Source organism: Euphorbia lathyris, chromosome 2 (genome assembly GCF_963576675.1).
Source record: "Euphorbia lathyris chromosome 2, ddEupLath1.1, whole genome shotgun sequence".
NCBI lineage: Eukaryota > Viridiplantae > Streptophyta > Magnoliopsida > Malpighiales > Euphorbiaceae > Euphorbia > Euphorbia lathyris.
Genome location: NC_088911.1, coordinates 87,600,249 through 87,619,487, shown reverse-complemented (window position 1 = coordinate 87,619,487; position 19,239 = coordinate 87,600,249). Strand labels below are relative to the sequence as shown.

Genomic DNA, 19,239 nt, shown 5'->3' with positions numbered 1-19,239 from the left:
CATTCTCAACATTTGGTATCAGAGCCTCCTCAAGGGGTCTGATTAAAGTTTGAAGCAAAATGGATCTTTAGGAGGCAAAATGGAGGTTTCGTCATCTCTTTTTCGTTGGACCCGACGTTGTCGTCTCCGGCTACTTCGGGTTCCCTTTGGAGTCTTTCCATCTCTTCTTGCTCCAAGTTCTTTCTTGTCTTTCTCCTCATCTCGGCAAGCTCAAAATCCATCTCCCTTGCTTCAGCTTGCCATTCTTCAAGGCTCTTAGAGACATGCTCCATTAATAAGTGTGAAAAGCTTGGTTGAACCATAGTCGAAAGAAGTGTCCGTTAGGAAAACAATCGGCTCTAATACAACTGATATAGATTAATTCGGGATGAGTTAGTTTTAATCGTAAACTAACAAAGATGTTCTTCTCTAGCTAAACTAGAAGGAGTGAATCCCGGGTTTTACGGACTAAATCTGTAGGAAATCAAAGATCCCCCATTGTTGAAGGTGAAAACCTTAACAAAAGCTTCAATGAAGAAGATAATAATTTTGATTGATAAAAAAGTTAATGAATTACAAAGAAAGAGATGCATTTATAGCATCCAAAACCTAGTTGGCAAATTACAAATAAGGGTAAATTACATAAATAATTAAAAGGGTAAAGATGAGGGTAGATTGGGCAACATTAAAGGGGTGGCATGGGTTGTAAATATGGAGTGGCATGGATTGTAATTAGGGAGTGGCAGGGTTGCAAATAGGAGGAAGCTCGAGTAAGGAGCAAGGCTTTTTAAGTGAATCCACTCGGAGCGTGATTTAATTTCACGCGGAGCATGGAAAATCCACTGAGAGCGTGGATTGGCTGTTGATCTTTTAAGTGATCAGACCATCATCCACGCGGAGCGTGGATTAATCCAACCGGGACGTGGGTCTGATTTTGGCCCCTTTGCACACTTGATTGTCCGTGCTTGGTTCCTCCTCTGATTCCCTCGCCCCGACTCAGGAAGTCAACTGAAAGGAGAGTGGTCCTCACGGGTTAACATTTTCTCCGATTGAGGAAAAATAAGGGGTGTGTTATCTCACTTTTAGGAAGTTGGAATGGATAAGAGGTTGTACCTTAAGTTCAGGGGGACAAAATGACAATAATGAACAACTTTAGGAGGCTTCGTACCGTATAGTTTAGGCCTTTAAGTATTGTTTTGGTTAGGATATTTAGAGAGGAATCTCCGAAAGCCGTAAATTCAAAAACATGTGATTTCATAGAAAATGGTGTTCTAATTTAATTTTGGGGTTTTTTTTCATTTGAAGGTTATTTACTTTCAGGGAAGACTTTTATGGTAATATGTTAAGGTTTTGAAGTTGAATATTGTGTTGTTTTAGGTAGGATTGAGTGGAGCAATTGAAACACTTTGTGGTCAAAGTTTTGGTGCAAAACAGTACAGAATGTTAGGAATCTATCTTCAATCTTCCTGCATAATATCATTCTTGTTCAGTATTATGATATCTATAATCTGGCTCTACACAAAGGAAATTCTCATCTTAATCCATCAAGAACCAGACATTGCTGCTTGGGCTGATATCTATATGAAGTATCTGATTCCAGGATTGTTTGCATATGGAGCTATACAGAACATCTTAAGGTTTCTTCAGACACAATCTGTAGTGGTGCCTCTTGTTCTATTCTCATTCATATCCTTATGCATCCATATTGGCATTTCTTATGCTTTGATTCACTGTACGCCACTTGGTTTCAAAGGAGCTCCAATTGCTGTTTCTATTTCATTCTGGTTATCACTTTTTATGTTGATTGTTTATGTCATGTTTGGTAAGAAGTTTGAGCATACTTGGGATGGATTTTCCTTTGATTCTTTCCACTACGTTCTTACTCAATTGAAACTTGCCCTTCCTTCTGCTGCAATGGTGTGGTAAGTAATCATGCCTACCAATAATCTGCTGCACAAATTAAGACTTAATACATCACAACCCCCTGAACTTATACTATGTCCCCTTGACCTCCTGAACTTGCTCTCAATTTGGACAAATTGAAATGTATATTACTAACCAAGTTCAAGGGCTGTTGATGCATTAAGCCACAAATGTAAATAGCTGTTAATACATAATAATACACCTATGCTTGTCACGTTTTTCTGTTTGGCACCTTGAACTTGTACTTGGACCTATCATACACCCGAACTTATCTATTTTGGACATCCAACACCTTTATCTACTGACATGTCATGCAACTTATTCAGGTAAAAATTTGATTCGATGGGTTCATATTAACTTTAGACATCTAAATTAACAAATTTGGGTGTATGATTGGTGCAAGTATAAGTATAAAGTAACAAGTTTAGTCATATAATTATGTATTAAACCCAAATTATACACATTCAATTGAGTTTTTGTTCTTTATGTTGTTGTTGGCAGTTTGGAATTTTGGGCATTTGAAATTTTGGTGTTGTTAGCAGGAGTAATGCCAGACTCAACCATAACAACCTCACTCGTTGCAATAGGGTTCATTTCTTTCACTTCCTTTTCTTCCGAAAAAAAAAAAAAGCTGAAATATTGATCCCTATACTTGGCACAATTCGTCATTTTCACTCAGTTTCGTTCAATTGTTTGCAATTGATAGAAAATTCCACCCTTTTCTTTTTAATGTAAACTAATTTTTCTGATTACTATTAAACTGACATAATTGTATCAAGTATAGAAGTCAAATTTCAGCTTTTTTTGGTTCTTTTGTGTTGATTTTCAGCTATTAGTGACATACTGCCTTGTTCATTTGGATATGCAGTGTGAACACAGAAGCTATAGCCTACATGTTAACCTATGGCCTTAGTGCTGCTGCAAGGTTTAATTCTACCTAATTCATAGTTTCTTCAATTCATAATACTTAATTTAAGCTAATTTATGAGTGACATTACAGCACAAGGGTGTCCAATGAGTTAGGAGCAGGCAATCCAGAGAAAGCTAAGGGAGCCATGTCAGTGAGTCTTAAGCTTTCACTGCTTCTTGCTCTGTTGATGGCGTTGGGTCTAGCACTTGGTCACACCTTCTGGGTTGGTCTTTTCAGTGATAGCAATACAATAATAAAGGAATTTGCCCATTTCACACCATTTCTTGCAATTTTAATTACACTTGATTCCATTCAAGGTGTCTTATCAGGAGTGGCTAGAGGTTGTGGTTTTCAGCACCTAGTTGTTTATGTTAACTTGGCTACTTTTTATATGATTGGCATGCCTATTGCCTGTCTTATGGGATTCAAATTCAAGTTATATGCTAAGGTACACCTACTCTTTAACTTGGTTTTTCTGAGTCATTTTGCTGAGAAATAACATATGTTTGTGTTGTGTGCAGGGTTTGTGGATTGGGTTAATATGTGGACTTGCAAGTCAAGCTGCTACATTGTCAGTGGTTACAGCACGAGCAAAATGGAGTCAAACATACGTTCCCACAAACTCAAATGAACCTAACCTTACCCACCCACTTCTTGTTTAACAAAAAGTAAGATGATTATCTAGTGCCCCAAATTTTGGCTATGCTCTTTCATAGCATGGTCTTGTATTAGCTAGCGTTGAGATCAATAAACATACGGCCATTCATTCCATTTGGGGAAATATATTCTATTCACCGTAATAATCTACAACTGAATACATCTTTAAATTTATTTCTTCTATACCATTTCAGTGTGCAAGAGACAAATACTCATGGGATATGGACGAAAAATATGTTCAAAATTACAATTTTTTTGGGAGGGGGACTTAAGCATCAGCAACGGTAGTTCGTACATCTTTCGTCAATGGATGATCCATGACCCTTTCTACCTCTGTCCTTGCTCACATGAATTTGGAGAAAATCAACAAGTTCATTTCTAATGGTAAATAATTTGTTTGATGACATTTATATCAACAGAAACGGACCACATGACAGAGAGTGCATCTTAAGAGTAATGAAAATAAAAGTATATAGTTCATATGTGGCCACGTGAATTTGAAGGGCTCAATCAATGTAATAATGTGGGTACAAAAGGATTGTTGTAAGTGAATAATACCATCTCTCCTATTTTAGGATTGAGATGGTGTTCAACAGACTGTTTAAACAACATCTAATTGTAAAACATTCCTATTAAATGTTGTATGGATCTCTAATGGAAATTGTTGTTGATCCGAATCTGAAAAGACTGCTGCTGTACTTGCATTTCGAAACTACAAGTAGAAGCATGTAAGAAAGAGATTTATACCCTCTTACAAGTGTAAAACAAGCAGAAATTAAACAAGAAATAGCTGAAAAGAGTGTGGCATTGTAATATTAATAAGATGTAGAAGCATTTCAAACAGACCAGAAACAGAAACAAAAGGAAGATAAAATTGGATACATTACATTTCATAAAATTAGTTGAGCAGAGCAGCAGTGAAGTAAAAATGAAGGCAGCCACTGAATGCATAAATATCAATCTTTTTTCTCTTCCTTAGAATCCTCTACTTTAGCTTCTGCAACCTTAGAATCCTCCACTTTAGCTTCTTTAGCCTTTGCCTTTGGTTTACTACCCTGCTTAGGCTTCATGAAGCAGAAACATGAACAGCAAGGACACTGGAACAAGAACTTCATGCCTTCTCTCTCTCTCTCTCTCTAATTGTTCCAAACCCAATTATATGTAGGAAAAACTTTAGCTCTTCTCTTTTTATGTTTATCTTTTTGGCTTCTTTTTTTTTTTTTTAATTAATGATTCATAAGATTCCAAATCAATCCCATTCAATAGAGGAAATGCTTGCCTAACTGTAATAATTGGGACTAGCCATGAGATAGTGGGGCTAGCTCGCCATGCCATGAGAAATAATCAACTTAATTATTAATTGGTGGGTCACTTTTGGAGACATTTTGTGTCCTTTTGATTTCTCTGTCTTGCATTACAAGATCCCCTAGCTGGCAACCATTACCTCCCAAAAACTTTACATTACCATGTTTTATCTTTTGGAAAAATTATAAGAAATTTTCCAAGTTTATAAGCAAAAAAAAATTGTTACTTTATCATTTATAATGCAAATGATAATAATGTAAGAGTAACTATAGCCAAAGATAGTGATGGTGACCCATGAATTCAATTTGTCAATTAATTACAAGACTAAAATTGAATATGAATGATGTGGAATTCTATACCCTGTTTTTTAGCGACAGTCTTTCACCTCTGAAATTGAATTTGCACCTCATTTTTGTTCATTAATATTAATTCCATCAGATCTGAGTATAAAAGACTCAAAAATTAAGTTTAACTGTTAAAACTTATAAGCATAATCTCAGGAAGAAAGCAGTAGTCTTGAAGCATCAAGAACACACCATCAAAAGTTCCAAAAACTTTATTACTTGAAGCACAATCTTCCTCTTTTTGAGGGTATCACACCCACATGCTAAAGAACCTGTGCTTTAACACAAGTGTACAGGAAGAAAGCACAGCAGCCCACCACTGCTTATTTGTCACAAAAATGCTTGTGCTTTCTGAGTTGGGAGGTGAGTTTTGTATGTTATTTACAAAGATTTTAAGTGTATGGACCTAATAATCAAAGCCGAGCTGATGGTTTTGCTTGTTCGGTTGCTCCACGATAGTCATACACCCCAATTCCTCGTTTTCTTCCGAGACGACCCGCATCAACATACTGCACAAGAAGAGGGCAGGGAGCATATTTAGTGTCTCCCAGGCCAGCATGAAGGACCTTCATTATTGAGAGGCATACATCCAATCCAATAAAATCTGCAAGCTCTAAAGGACCCATTGGATGGTTTGTTCCTAACTTCATTCCTGCATCAATATCCTCCTTTGATGCCACTCCTGTATATAGGGTATGAAATGCTTCATTTATCATTGGCATAAGGATCCGATTCACGATGAAGCCGGCAAAATCCTGAGAGCAAACAGTTGTCTTTCCAAACCTGCACAAATATTAGTCACATTGTTAAACAACTGGTGGATTAACAAACTCCAGAGAGGAAAACATAAAGTAGACTATCCATTTGCTTACAGAAATATTAGGGTTAAATGCACCGGTCATCCCCAAACTTTAAAGGTAGTTTCATCACCGACAAAAGTTCAATTCATGTCAGAAATTTTTTTGAACTTCTAACTCCGGCCAATTTCTTGCCAAAATCCTAATCTAGCATCCTTACAAATATTGATAATTCATATGTAAGAATCACATAAATTTAAACTTCAACACTCTCATCTAGCGGTATTTATCAGGTTGTGAAATCAGTTTAAACTTCAACATTTTCCCATCCAATGTTTATTATGTGTCAACTCTTAATATTTATTAGGTTGCTAAGTAAACACTCCGGTGAGAAATTGACCAAAATTGGTCGAATTTGGCTGTTGTAAAATTTAATTGAAGTTCAAGAGTCGCAAATTGAAGTTTTGTGGCCTCGGGAAACTACCCTTAAGTTTGGGGACGACAAGTGCTTTCAATCCAAATTAAAAACTTTTTGGTCTACACCAGAGTCATTGAGATAAACTTGTTCGGGGTTTGGTCACAATTAAGGCTATCCACCCCTCCCTGGGTCTATATTTAGCTTTCTACTCAAATACATGCAATGGTAATTTCAAGTAAATTAAACAAAAAATCATAAATATGCAGGAATTATAGTAACAATCACTTGAGTGGCAATTATAATTTGTAAAAGAGTGTATTTCAGTCACCTATCTGCCAAGGCTTTGATTGCATAAAATGTCTCATCTGAAGTATCTGCACCCCGCACAATCTCAACCAGTTTCATTATTGGAGGAGGATTCATAAAATGCATGCCAATTACCTGCAGATGATGTCTCTTCTACCTTGTTATAATCCTGATTTGTTCAAATTAATCCACAAATAGAATCTCCATTGTTCATCAAGACTTAGAGTCAACTTTAATATCGGAAAATACTTCATAAATTATAATTCATTCAAAAGATCTAATTAGATTTTCCAAAAGCAAATTCAGGGTAAAAGAGTGAACAAATCTTAACATAACCTGGGTTGGCCTGCTAGTTGCAGATGCTAGACGAGTTATAGAGATGGAACTTGTATTGGATGCCAAAATGGTGGAGTGTTTTACAATCTTGTCTAGCTGAAGGAATAGCTTTATCTTGGCATTTTCAGACTCCACAATAGCTTCAATAACAACATCAGCCATATGAAGTTCTTCCAAATTTGTGGTATAACTTAAACGCCCCAAAGCATCATTAGCTGCAGACTGTCAAGTGGACGAAACAGAATGTATAAAATTTCATGCACATTAATGTTAGAGGAATTAACACCTTGGTATCCAAATAAGTTGTTTGTTTGCTACTTAGCTGAATTTTCTGGTTTTTAAGGTTTCTTGCATGTTCCCAGTTTTTTTTATCTAGACTAGATTCTATTACAATAATATAAAAATTCGTTTCAGGCAAAATACAATTAATTGTTGCATACTTGAAACAGAACAGCATGTTGCGAAACAACCAAAAAGCATATTTCTAAGTTAGATTAGTTAAATTTGTCAACAACAAAGCCTTAGTCCCGAAATGATTCGGGGTCGGCTAACATGAACCATTATATAAAACCGTGAAATCAAGTCGTGCCAGCGACACAAATTCGCTCCGTCCTATCCACTACCATATTTTCCTCAATTCCCATTAAACTCATATCACTCTCGATCACTCTCCTCCAAGTTTGTTTAGGTCTTCCCCTACCCCTCACCACTACATCCCTTTGCCACTCTTCGGTCCTCCTAACCGGCGCATCAAGAAGATGAAAGACTCAGAGTACATTACGATGAATTATAGAAGAAGAAGATGAATGGACCCTGGATAGGGGAAGATCCATAATAATAGGAAAGAACTTTTTACATTCCAAAAATTTCAAAAAAAATTCTTTTGCTATTATTAAGGAAGAACGAGCTTTCGAGCAGAGAAAAAATTCCTTTGGTTGAAGACATTCGAGTGAGAGATTGGCGAGCAACGGTTAGAAATCCAAATAATTTTTCAGAGATAGAGAGAAGAGTTCAGAGTGAGCGGAGATTAGTTTGGGAAACAAGTGGGTGGGCGACTTGTGTGGAACCTCGGTAGTCGTTCGAGAGTGAAAGCGAAGATTTCTTCGTAGGAAGCCAGCTCGATCAATGAGGACGTTGATCATCTAAGTGGGGGAGTCAGGTGGGAGAGTTTGGCCATAGCAAACTCGACCCAGGCATGGGCAAAGTCATCCTAAGCATCGGCATGAGCAGTGGCAATGCTACGAGGAGGACTGGACACGAGTGGTGATTGAGACGTATCAATGCCCACTAGCCGTGGGTTCCGAGTTAGTGTAAAAAAACACTATAGAGGGACAGAGATACCGTGTCGTTTAAGCGATCCACCCTAGTCCACTCCACTCGGCCGGGCGGATGTCTCCGTAGATGGAACCCCTGCTGACACTTCAGACTCCAGAGTTACCCAATAATGCGAGTCCTTTATATGGCGAGGTTTAATCACAGCAGACCCTCCAAGACGGATTAGCAACAGACAAATTGACTAGATGCTTAACGTTTAAAGGGGATAGACCTTTAGTAGGATTTGGCTGGCCGAAGATTCCGAAGAGTTCTGGGCACCGAAGAGTTGGAAGAGTTATCGGCGCCACACAGAGCTTTGACCTGGCTACAACCACCCATTTATATTTAAACGTGCAATTCCTGTTACTTGGTAAACAAAGCCCCGCAAACTAGAGCATAACTATTAACTAAAAATTCAACTAGAAAATTGTTCAGAACCCAGAAACAGTATAATCCTTGAATTGGAATATTTTCCCAAATAAAAAGTTCGACGAGAACATCAGCAGACTGTCAAAGTGCCGAAAACAAAATTACCTGAGAGAGGTGACCTTTGGAGACGAGACGCTGGATGTTGCTATCGATGGACTTTTTGGCTCTAGCGAGAGCGACAGGATCCGTGTCAAGGAGCCAGACATTTACCCCATGTACGGCGGCGAGTTGAGCAATTCCCGACCCCATTTGGCCGCTTCCCACCACGCCTATTGACTTTGTTTCCGCCATCTCTACTTTACTCTCTTCTCAAGGGCTTAACTAAGAGCTTCTTCGCGTCTCCAAATGGATTTTGAAAATGAAACTGGAATTGGATAATTCAATTCCGATTCAAAAATCGGATCAGAATTGCAATACTAGTTTTAGGGTTGGATTAAGAATCAAAATCTGAAATTAAATTCTTTATAATGGTTTCTGTTGAATTGGCGTTTGATGTAGACGTTCATAATTACCAGAACTGAGCAATGAGTGCTTTACAGGATATCTCGAAATTAGAACATTAAAGAGTCAAATTCCACCTTAAAATTGAAATGAATTGTCAATTTTGCTCAAATTCATTTTTAGGTGTCAATTTAGTCTAGTTTCAGCATTCAGTTTCGGTATTCAGTAATTTATCATTATTTATTATATTATAATTATTTATATATAATTTATTATAATTATTATTATTATTTATCTATAATTTATTATTATTTATTATTATTATTATTTATAGTTTATGATTATCTATAAATTAGATAAAAGTCAAGAAATGATAGTTTATTAAAGTATATATGGTTTAATGAAAAAAATAAAACTAAAGTATGCATCCATATTTAAAAATTAGGAATTACATCCATATTATGAATTATTTCTTAAATTTATCCAATTTATCAATGTTAGGGATAAAATTTCACCATTTTAGACGTTAGAGGTAAAATTACTCCTGATCCAAAACGTTATTTTTGCACTTTAACCCTTAATTAAAATAAAAAAGTTAAGAGTTTGTATTCATATGAAGATTTGTATTTAATTTCATAGGCTTTAAATTATATATAAATTTGTGTTTGTATGTAATTTTTATTTTTAATTTAAATTAGACTTATTTTTATTTAATTTCATAGGCTTTTATCGAGCCAAGATTTTATCAACCCGGGCTTTTATTTAATATTCAATTTAGTTTTATCTTTAATAATATATTTATTTATTATTGATATTATTATTTTTTTTTTTTGGTAGAAAAGGAAAGGAAAGCAAAGCAAAACAAGCAACTACACCAGGATTAGCCTAGGAAAGCTAACCCCAATCCTAACCTCTAAAAGAAGAGGAGAAAGAGCGATAGGGGGAACGGTAATGGTAGAAACACCTAACACCCCCTCATGGCCTGCCGCCGCCAAGTGATCTGCAACACGGTTCTGCTCCCGGAAAATGTGGCTGAACTCAAGGATATCAAATGAGGGGCTAAGCCTCTTAATAGCTTTAATAAGGTTGCGGCTATGAAGACCCATGGCATGACTACCCAAAATCATATTGATGGCCTCCAAGTTATCTGACTCCACAGAAAGCCTCTTAACACCCAGCCTAATCGCCAGCTGGATCCCAGAGAGAATGCCCCAGAGCTCCGCAGAGAAGGAAGAACCCAAACCCAAATTCTGGGTAAATCCAGAAAGCCAGGCGCCTCCCGCATCCCTAAGAACACCTCCGGCAGCAATCTTACCATTACTGAGGCAGGAACCATCAGTATTCAGCTTCACAACCCTCTCTCTCGGCCTGCTCCAGCTCACGAGGTGGACATCACTACTCGGGGAAGATCTGGCAAGGGACTCACCTTTGAAACTATCAATAATAGAGGAGAGTTTCTTCAAGAAGAACTCAGCTAAGTTAGGCAAAAGCACAGAGTTATTATCAAAAATCTCCTCGTTCCTCCATTTCCACACTTGATGACAGATAATGGCAAAGAAAATGTCCCCATGCTCCATATAAGACAATAACTTTCCCCTAATACCATCTGAGAACCAGTCGTTCACAGAATGGGACATGAAGGAAGAGAAAGTATGATGAGGGAGAATTTTCTTCCAAACCTCTTCACTCTTAGGGCAATCCCTAAGAGCGTGGCACAACGATTCAACATGGCCTCGACATCTATCGCAAGCTCCAGAGGTCGCCAAATGCCTTCTGTATCTATCTGAGTTAGTAAGTAATCTGTCTTTAACGCCCAGCCACAGGAAGCTCCTCATGCGGTAGGGGATTTTAAGGGACCAAATGGTCTTCCAAATATGCGAGGGATTATCAGTCCTGTTAAGGGAAAAAGCTTCAAAGGCAGATTTGCAAGAATAGACTCCATTGTTAGTCAGCGCCCAGCAATGCTTATCCATGTCTTCCTCTTGATTACTCACCTTCACTCCTCTAATTCTAAGGAGAGTCTCAAGGCTATTATTGATATTATTAAATTTATTAGAACCATTATTATTATTATTATAAGTTCATTAATGTCCAATATTATCATGAAAATTATTTTAAAGTCTAATATCATAATTATTGTTAAGTTCGGTTAAGTTCGGTAGCATTCAGTTAAGTTCAGTAGCATTCAGTTAAGTTCAGTCTTCAGTAGTATTCAGTTAAATTCAGTTCAGTATTCAGTAGTATTCAGTTCAGTTTAGTTCATTTCAATTCAATTCAGTTCAGTTCAGTTCAGTTCAATTCAGTTCAGTTCAATTCAATTCAGTTCAGTTCAGTTCAGTTCAGTTTTTTTCAGCGATAAAGAACAGAGTCTTAGTTGATGTGAAACTGATTTGGGCTTTGGATTGATATGTTGGCGTTTGCTCGATTGTTCCGATAAGAACCATCTACATTGGCGTGCCATTCGTTGGGTTCTTACTTTAGCCCTAAGGTCAAAGAGACCGGGTTTACTTTTAGTTGACTTGTGAAATTGATGAGAAAATCGGATAGAGATTGGGTGCTAGAGGTGCATGGATCCAAGAGGATGTCGAACAGAGAGAGGCGGACCGATCAGCCTGTGATGTGGTATGATACTTCTGGACGTTGGATTGCCTTTTCTATGGGAAAGTTAGTTTTTACTGTCACAATGTGGGTTTGGAAGTGTGGTTAAAGACAATATGTTGCGTGTAATGATAGAAAACAAGGCTTTTCGATCGTGGCATACCTTAGCTCCACACCTTTGAGGACTCAGTTAAGGTAGTACACTGGAAGGGTTTTTGTACCTTCAGTCCGGGTTATTACGATAGCCATGACTTCTTCTGCAATTGTGAAATATACATTAAGGTTTAATAAGGGAGGGGAAGTCAATATGGTCTTGATAGTTGAAAAGCATCTTGACAGTGTGTGTTCCATTTGAAGGGGGTCCTTTTTTAGGAGCTTGTAGAAGGGTAAACACTGTTGCGCGAAACAAGAGATGAACCGTCCTAAGGCAATAAGCTTCTTATTAAATCTTTGAACCCCTTGCAAGTTCTGAGGTGGTACTATGTTGAGTACTACATTTATTTTATCCGAGTTGGGTTCAGTGCCTTTTTTTACACTACCTTAAGAACTTGCTCGATCTAACGCCAGAAATGCACTTATTTGAGTTCAATGTTAACTAGTAGTGCTCGAATATTTTGAAGGAATCAGAAAGGTCATTGGGGTAGTCTTCATCCCTTTTGCTGATGACAACCATATCATATAGATAGACCTGCATGGTATTGCCTATATATCCAACGAACATTTTGTTGATATATGGCTCCCGCATTCTTAAGCTTGAAGGCATAACATTGTAACAAAATGTGCCTCTTAGGTGGTGAACCTTGTCTTTTCGGTGTCTTTAGCATTCATTAGGATATGCTGGTAAACTGAGATTTCATTGAAGATAGATAAAATTTTATGACCAACTGTCTGGTAGCTAATCAATGTTAGCCAACGAATAACAATCTTTGGGGAACGCTTTATTCAAGTCGATAAAATCTACACACATTTTCTTTACAAAGACTACAGTAGAAAGCCATTGAGGGTAATAGAATGTCTTAATGAAGCTTATTGCTTTTAGTTTGTCTATCCCGTTATTGATTGCTTCCTATTAGTCGCACGAATGGATGCGCTTTTTATATATGCTATGATTGGGTTGGTGTTCAAGAAGTGGGCAACGTGTTTAGGGGAGACCCCGGTGATGTCGGATATGGTATATGCAAACACTCTGACATGCTCCGTTAGAGTGTTCTTAATGTTGTCGGCTAGCTTTGTGGATAGTTGGGTTCCTAGCTTCAAAGTGCAGTTTGTCCCCATGTTAAAATCTTACAGATGCTCTAGGGGTTGTGGGGTATATTCTCTCAAATCATCTTATTTTCCCAGGGTGTCAATGACTAGTGCAGTCCTGGTGGGCTCCGTCAATGCCTAATGTATTTCTTTAGTCAATTGCATATTTCTCTCTATGATTATGTGATCTAGGGCATTGGAGTGGTGGACGTTAGGTATCCTCCTCAACATTTTCGGATCTATCCTCCACAACTCTACTCATCGAACAATTCCGCAATTTGGCTGCTAAATATCATGAGTTAAAGACTTTAAACTCTATTGGAGTGGTGGACTTGCTTCTGTAGTTGCTTACCATGTAATCTATTGTGCCTCCGACATTAAACTCTTTGATACGGATGGCTAGAGCCTGAAATTGCTTGATAAACTAGGCTAGAGTTTCCCTTTTAGTTTGGACCATGCGATTCAGATCTTGCATCGTCTTGCCCTTGAGAATGGATGTTACAAAGTGGTCAATGAAGGATAAGGCCATCTGGTTGAAGCTGTGAATGGAACCTAGGAGGAGCTGCTCATACCATAGGTTGCCGAATCCATGAGGGTAGTTGGGAAAAGGTGGCAGAGAACAGCGTTGGTGGCCGTTGTTGCTTCCATCGTTTATTTGAAATTCTTTACGTGGATTGTTGCATCTCCCACATCCCCATACTCCTTGAAAGTAGGGATTTAGAATCCTATAGGCATCGATTGACGCCTAATCTTAACAGAAAGTGGTGTGCATGTACTAGTTATCTCTAGAGGTCCTATTTTCCCATGTCCCACTCTTGGACTCATGCAGCTCCCTCCATATGATATCATACATCTCGTGCTTGTTGATAGGTCTATCATCTTCATCCTCCCCTATCCTATTCCTTTCCCACAACCTCTCGTGGGATTGATGACACCTTTGAGGCCCCTCCTCATCCCCATCATCTTTTTCTCTAGAATGGTGCCTAGGCTCCTGCCTTCGCACTCTATTTGTCTAGGAATCTTTGGTGACAAGTCCTTATAATTGTTACCTTAGAGCCTGAGTACAAGCCCATCGCGTACACCATTACATGCCCTTTAGACGGATGGACTGTGCATTTTAGACAGCTGTCTCTAAGGCGACATGCTCCTTTCAAACTGTACTTCTATTCATAGGGGATGTTGGACTGTTGCACAAGTGTTTTCGCGTTTGGCAAGTATGGCCTCGTCAGCCACTCTTAGCTTTTCCCTCATCTTCGTCGCGTGCTCCACTCTAACACCATCCATCTCTAGGGCTGTAAATGAGTCGAGCCGCTCATGAGCGACTCGGTGGTTGGCTCGGTAAAAGCTCAGCTTGACTCGGCTCAATTTGTAATCGAGCCGCTTGTGAGCAGTGTTGAAACACCTTTCCACATGATTTTGATTTGACAAAATTATTTAAGTTAATCCAATGATTAAAACAATTAAATTTAAGTGCTTTGATTTAATTGTACTAATGAGTTTGTTCAATGTTGAGTAAGTTTACTAACGAGAACAGGAACTAAGTGATCAATAAAAAGAAAGACAGAACGAAGTCAGCATGAGCAAAGACACACAGCAGAAGCTGAGTGGAATGTAACTCAGTCTTGTTAAAAGAAAAGTCTTCTTCAGAATAACGCTTGAAGGCAAAGCCGACCGAAGAAGCTGAGTAGAATGTAACTCAGCATAGATAAAGAAAAAGATTGAAGGCAAAGCCGATAAAGTCAAGCTGTGTAGCCGTCAGGACAGTGCCAATGATCCGTTGACTAGAAGACAAAGTCCGACACAGGTCTGCAACAATTCAGGAGCCTCAGAAATCCGCCTAGAGACCTTTTCGAGACGTATGGATCAATTGGCATTTGGAAAGAAGACAAAACTGACACTAGAAGACGAAACTGGCAAGCCTGCCTCCTGCGCAAATCAGAAGACAGGATTGGCCTGCAATTCTGGAAGCTAACCATTCAATGACGAAATGAAGACCGTTACTCCCAATGAATATGTCGGAATTCAAATGATTTGAAGCTTCAGAATTCACTATAAAAGGACAAGTTCATCACTTGGATCTGGACAACACATACAAGCAAAAACAGACAGAAAAGCAAATCTTCACAAGAGTGAAAATCCAAAATAGAAGCCGTCTGAAAAGAAAGCAAGCTCTTACACCCAATTTCCAATCATTGTGTAAAAGTCTAGAGTGAATTTGTATTCATCTAAAGTGTTCTTCATTTAGAGAGAACAATATTGTATCAATTGTAAAGGTTAGAAGAGTGAAGCTGAGTACTCAGTTTTAGTACTCAGCGGTAGAGAAAATTTGAGTGTTCGGTTATAGCGCTCAGTAGGATTGAGTAGACGAATAGAGGAAGGTACTCTTACATACTCAATTGCTTTGTAAACGGTTTGTGCTCTACCTTGAAAGAGCTCAGTAGTGGATTGATAAAGCCCGGAAGGATTCTGGGGACTGGACGTAGGCGGTGAGGCCGAACCAGGATAAGTCTGCTGAGTAATCTCTAACCCTTTCTCTTGATATATATGTATGTGTTGCTTGCTTAAATTGCTCAGGAAATAATCTGTATAAGCCGACATTGAGTAATTAGAGTGCTGAGTTGGAAGCTGACCTAAAGTGTTATTTCCCAACTCAATACCAAAACAGCTCTAGTTAGTTTCTGATTAAAGCTGTCTTGCATCTCACTCAGCCTTGCTGACCTAAAGCTGAGTTAAATTATCAAACATTTAACTAAGTCAGCATTATTAAGCGAAAAAGTTACATTAGTTCCTAACCTCCCCCCCCCCCCTTAGAACTAATCCTATTACATTACACGGGACCAACAAGTGGTATCAGAGCTCAGTAGGTCACTATTCAAGATAAAACTATCTTGAGCTGATCCCTATAAATGGCTGAGAACAGCACTCGTTTCCTTCCAGGAAATCAAACAAGACATATACTCCCTGAGGGATTATCTATTAGTCGGCCTCCTTTGTTCTTCGGGTCAAATTATACATTTTGGAAGAACAGAATGAAAAACTTCATTCAGGCAACAAACATGAGTGCATGGCTGGCAATAGTCCAAGGCCCGTTTGTTCCCTATGAAATTATTGACAGAGTAAAATCTGTCAAGAGTGAGTCTAAGTGGTCAGAGAATGACCTTAAAAAATTACAGAATAATTTTTCGGTTATCAATATGCTTCACTGTGCGTTAGATGCTGCAGAGTACAACAAAATTTCAGGTTGTGAGTCAGCACAAGAAATCTGGAAGAAGCTGGAGGTGACCTATGAAGGAACAAGCAAGGTCAATGAGTCCAAGGTGAATCAACACATGAGACTATACGAGCTGTTTGAGATGAACGAAAATGAAGACATCTCTGAGATGAACTCAAGGTTCACCAATATCATAAATCAGCTTAAGAGACTCGGCAAGAACTTCACAGAAGAAGAACAGGTAAAGAAAATCTTAAGAAGTCTCCCCAAGAGCTGGAAAGCTAAGAAGACGGCTGTGGAAGAAGCTTAGGACCTGACCACGTACAAATATGATGAGCTGATTGGATCTCTGCTGACCCACGGGATCTCCATGAAGAATTTTGAGGCTAAAGAAAAGTATGAGGACAAGAAGCAAAAAACTCTTGTCATGAAAGCTGACTCAACAGAAGCTGACTCATCAGATGATGAGGAAATGGCCATGTTCACAAGAAAGATGGAGAAGCTGTTTAGGAAAAGCGATAAGAACAGCAAAAGGCCATTCAAAAGAAGTGATAAATACAGAGCTGAGTCTAGCGACAGCAGACATAAGAAGGACATCTCCAAGCCCGTTACTTGTTTCGAATGCCATCAAACTGGGCACCTCAAGTCAAGTTTTCCTACTCTGAAGAAAGAAAAGAAGGGTAGCAAAAAAGCAATGGTGGCAACATGGAGTGACAGTGATGAGTCAACCTCGTCAGAAGCTGATGCCACTGAGTCAGCAAACATCTGTTTTATGGCTGACGAAGCTGTTGATGACTGCCGATCTGAGCAAGCTGACCTCTGCGATGGGTCTGACCATGAGGAACACTCTAATGAGGTAACATCTATACCCTTGCTCAGAAATGAAATGGTTAATGCCCTGAGTGATCTCTATACACTGATCAAAAAGTGTAACAAGAAAATAAGAGCACTCAGCAGGCGGTGTGATGAGATTGAAAAGGTCAAACTCAGTGACCTCCGACATCTGCTCCAGGACAATACCAGGCAAGATGAAAATCTAAAAATCATGCATCGGTTTATCTCGGAAGTTCAATCAGATTCTAAGAATCTGAGAAAGGACATCACCTCAATACAGAACCAGCTGAGTTCATCGGCTAAGAAAAGGTTCTACCCAAATGCTGAGTATTTAGGTACTAGTCAGCAAAGATGGTACACTCAGTGGAACAGTCAGTGTGACTGTTGTGGAAAGAGGGGACACACAGTAAATGTGTGTTAGTATGCTCAGCACCGTTGTGCTGACCAAAAATGGAAACACCCTTAAAGGGTAGTTTATTGTGACTTCTATGGGAAATATGGCCACACCATAAATATATGCCGTCACAAAATAAAATATGATGCATCACCTGTTCATTCTAACAAACGAGGACCCAAAAAGAATTGGGTACCTAAAGATAACTAGTTCAATTGCAGGTGAGCCTGAGATGTACTGAGAAGTCAAAGCTATGGTATATTGACAGCGCATGCTCGAGGCATATGACTGGTGATGAAACTCAGTTCATCACACTTGTGCATAAACGAGGAGGAAATGTAAGTTTCGGAGACAACAAAAAGGGTAAGATAGTGGGATCAGGTACTATTGGAGGAAATCCTACTATTGAGTCAGTCTCCCTAGTCAGGGGTCTCAAATATAACCTATTGAGCATTGCTCAGCTGTACGACAGCAGTAGAAAGGTTGTATTTGATGCCACTGAGTGTCGGATACTCGAGGGTAAAACAAATGATTTAATTTTAACTGCCCCTCGTGTTGACAATGTTTTCATGCTGAGTTTAGAAAAGAAGTTTTCGAAAAATATATGCTTAGTGTCAAAGGAAGATAATTCCTGGCTATGGCATAGGAGACTTGGTCATGTAAGCATGGACCTCCTTGCCAAATTAGCAAGAAAGCAATTAGTTGAGGGTTTGCCCAAACTTAGATTTGAGAAGGATCAATTATGCAATGCTTGTCAGCAAGGTAAACAAACCAAAAAGTCTTTTCATAGTAAAAATGTAGTCTCAACCAAGCGTCCGTTAGAATTACTACACTTGGATCTTTTCGGACCAGTCCAGCCGTTGAGCTTGGGTGGTAAGAGATTTTCCTTGGTCATTGTAGATGATTTCTCTCGGTATACTTGGGTCATCTTGCTGAGTAGCAAGGATGAAGCTTTTGAGATGTTTTCAACACTGATTAGAAAACTTGAAAATGACAAAGACCTAAAATTAGCTCACATCCGAAGTGATAATGGCGGAGAATTCAAAAACCAACAGTTTGATGAATTCTGTGAAGTCAGCGGCATTGATCACAATTTCTCTGCTCCTAGAATTCCTCAACAAAATGGGGTAGTTGAGAGGAAGAACAGAACCTTAGTTGTGTTGGGGTTTAGTGTCCTATAGACAATAGTTCTAGGAATATAAACTTAATGTAAATGAAATGTTCTTTATATCATTTGTTTTAATAAGATATGGTTTCATAACTATATAAAGGCAACCACTTTTAAGAACTAAATAAGTCTAATAAAAGGAAATCCCTAAGTTTGTTTAAAGTGATTATAAAGTGTTCATACAAGCATGAAGTGAGAAGAAACTTTATAATAAACTAATAAACTTAAAACCACCCCAAGTCAAGTAATATGTTTAGAAATAGGATTGACATATCACTGCTGAGACTTGCATAGAACAATGTCTTCTATCGAGACAGAGAGCTGATCTCACAAGCTTCAGATGTGCAGATATCTGGACAGTTACATGGATCCGATGAAAGGGAGTTCGTTAGGATTGGGGACCCGACTTGAGATAACATGATGGGTAGATTTATCCTTGTCACCTGTTCATCTCATTGGTATTAATAGGTATAAGTAATCCTAAGACTCAAAGGAATGTTAATTAGTGATTCTGGATTATGGAATGTGATGCTTTGATCCTGTTATAACACGATCCATAACAGAGATGACTTTGGGGTGTGAACGGCAGACGTTGGGTATCACAGGAAGTAATTGCAGGATAGTTATACA

The 19,239-nt window shown here is 38.5% G+C and overlaps 2 protein-coding genes across 2 annotated transcripts; one reads left to right on the top strand and one right to left on the bottom strand.

Moving 5' to 3' along the window:
• The first annotated feature begins 2,790 nt into the window (after positions 1–2,790).
• LOC136218852 (protein DETOXIFICATION 19-like) lies at positions 2,791–4,007 on the top strand. The gene is made up of 3 exons (XM_066005994.1): positions 2,791–2,827; positions 2,903–3,260; positions 3,334–4,007. The coding sequence occupies exons 1-3, from the start codon at positions 2,796–2,798 to the stop codon at positions 3,472–3,474; spliced, it is 531 nt and encodes a 176-aa protein (XP_065862066.1). The 5' UTR covers positions 2,791–2,795; the 3' UTR covers positions 3,475–4,007.
• Positions 4,008–4,256: 249 nt separating this feature from the next.
• Positions 4,257–9,325, bottom strand: LOC136218850 (uncharacterized). Its single transcript, XM_066005993.1, has 4 exons — positions 8,824–9,325; positions 6,976–7,197; positions 6,662–6,774; positions 4,257–5,901 (listed from the first exon to the last, which is right to left on the bottom strand). Exons 1-4 carry the CDS (start codon positions 9,007–9,009, stop codon positions 5,532–5,534), a joined length of 891 nt encoding a protein of 296 aa, XP_065862065.1. The 5' UTR covers positions 9,010–9,325; the 3' UTR covers positions 4,257–5,531.
• Between the last annotated feature and the right edge of the window lie 9,914 nt (positions 9,326–19,239).

Excerpts from the sequence above, each read along its gene's own strand:
- LOC136218852 (XM_066005994.1), top strand. The coding sequence starts at position 2,796 with ATGTTAACCTATGGCCTTAGTGCTGCTGCAAG. Across the intron at positions 2,828-2,902 it reads GGCCTTAGTGCTGCTGCAAG|CACAAGGGTGTCCAATGAGT; the intron begins GTTTAATTCTAC and ends GTGACATTACAG. Across the intron at positions 3,261-3,333 it reads AATTCAAGTTATATGCTAAG|GGTTTGTGGATTGGGTTAAT; the intron begins GTACACCTACTC and ends TGTTGTGTGCAG.
- LOC136218850 (XM_066005993.1), bottom strand. The coding sequence starts at position 9,009 with ATGGCGGAAACAAAGTCAATAGGCGTGGTGGGAAGCGGCCAAATGGGG. Across the intron at positions 7,198-8,823 it reads CCAAAGGTCACCTCTCTCAG|TCTGCAGCTAATGATGCTTT; the intron begins GTAATTTTGTTT and ends TCCACTTGACAG. Across the intron at positions 6,775-6,975 it reads CAACTAGCAGGCCAACCCAG|GTAATTGGCATGCATTTTAT; the intron begins GTTATGTTAAGA and ends CATCATCTGCAG.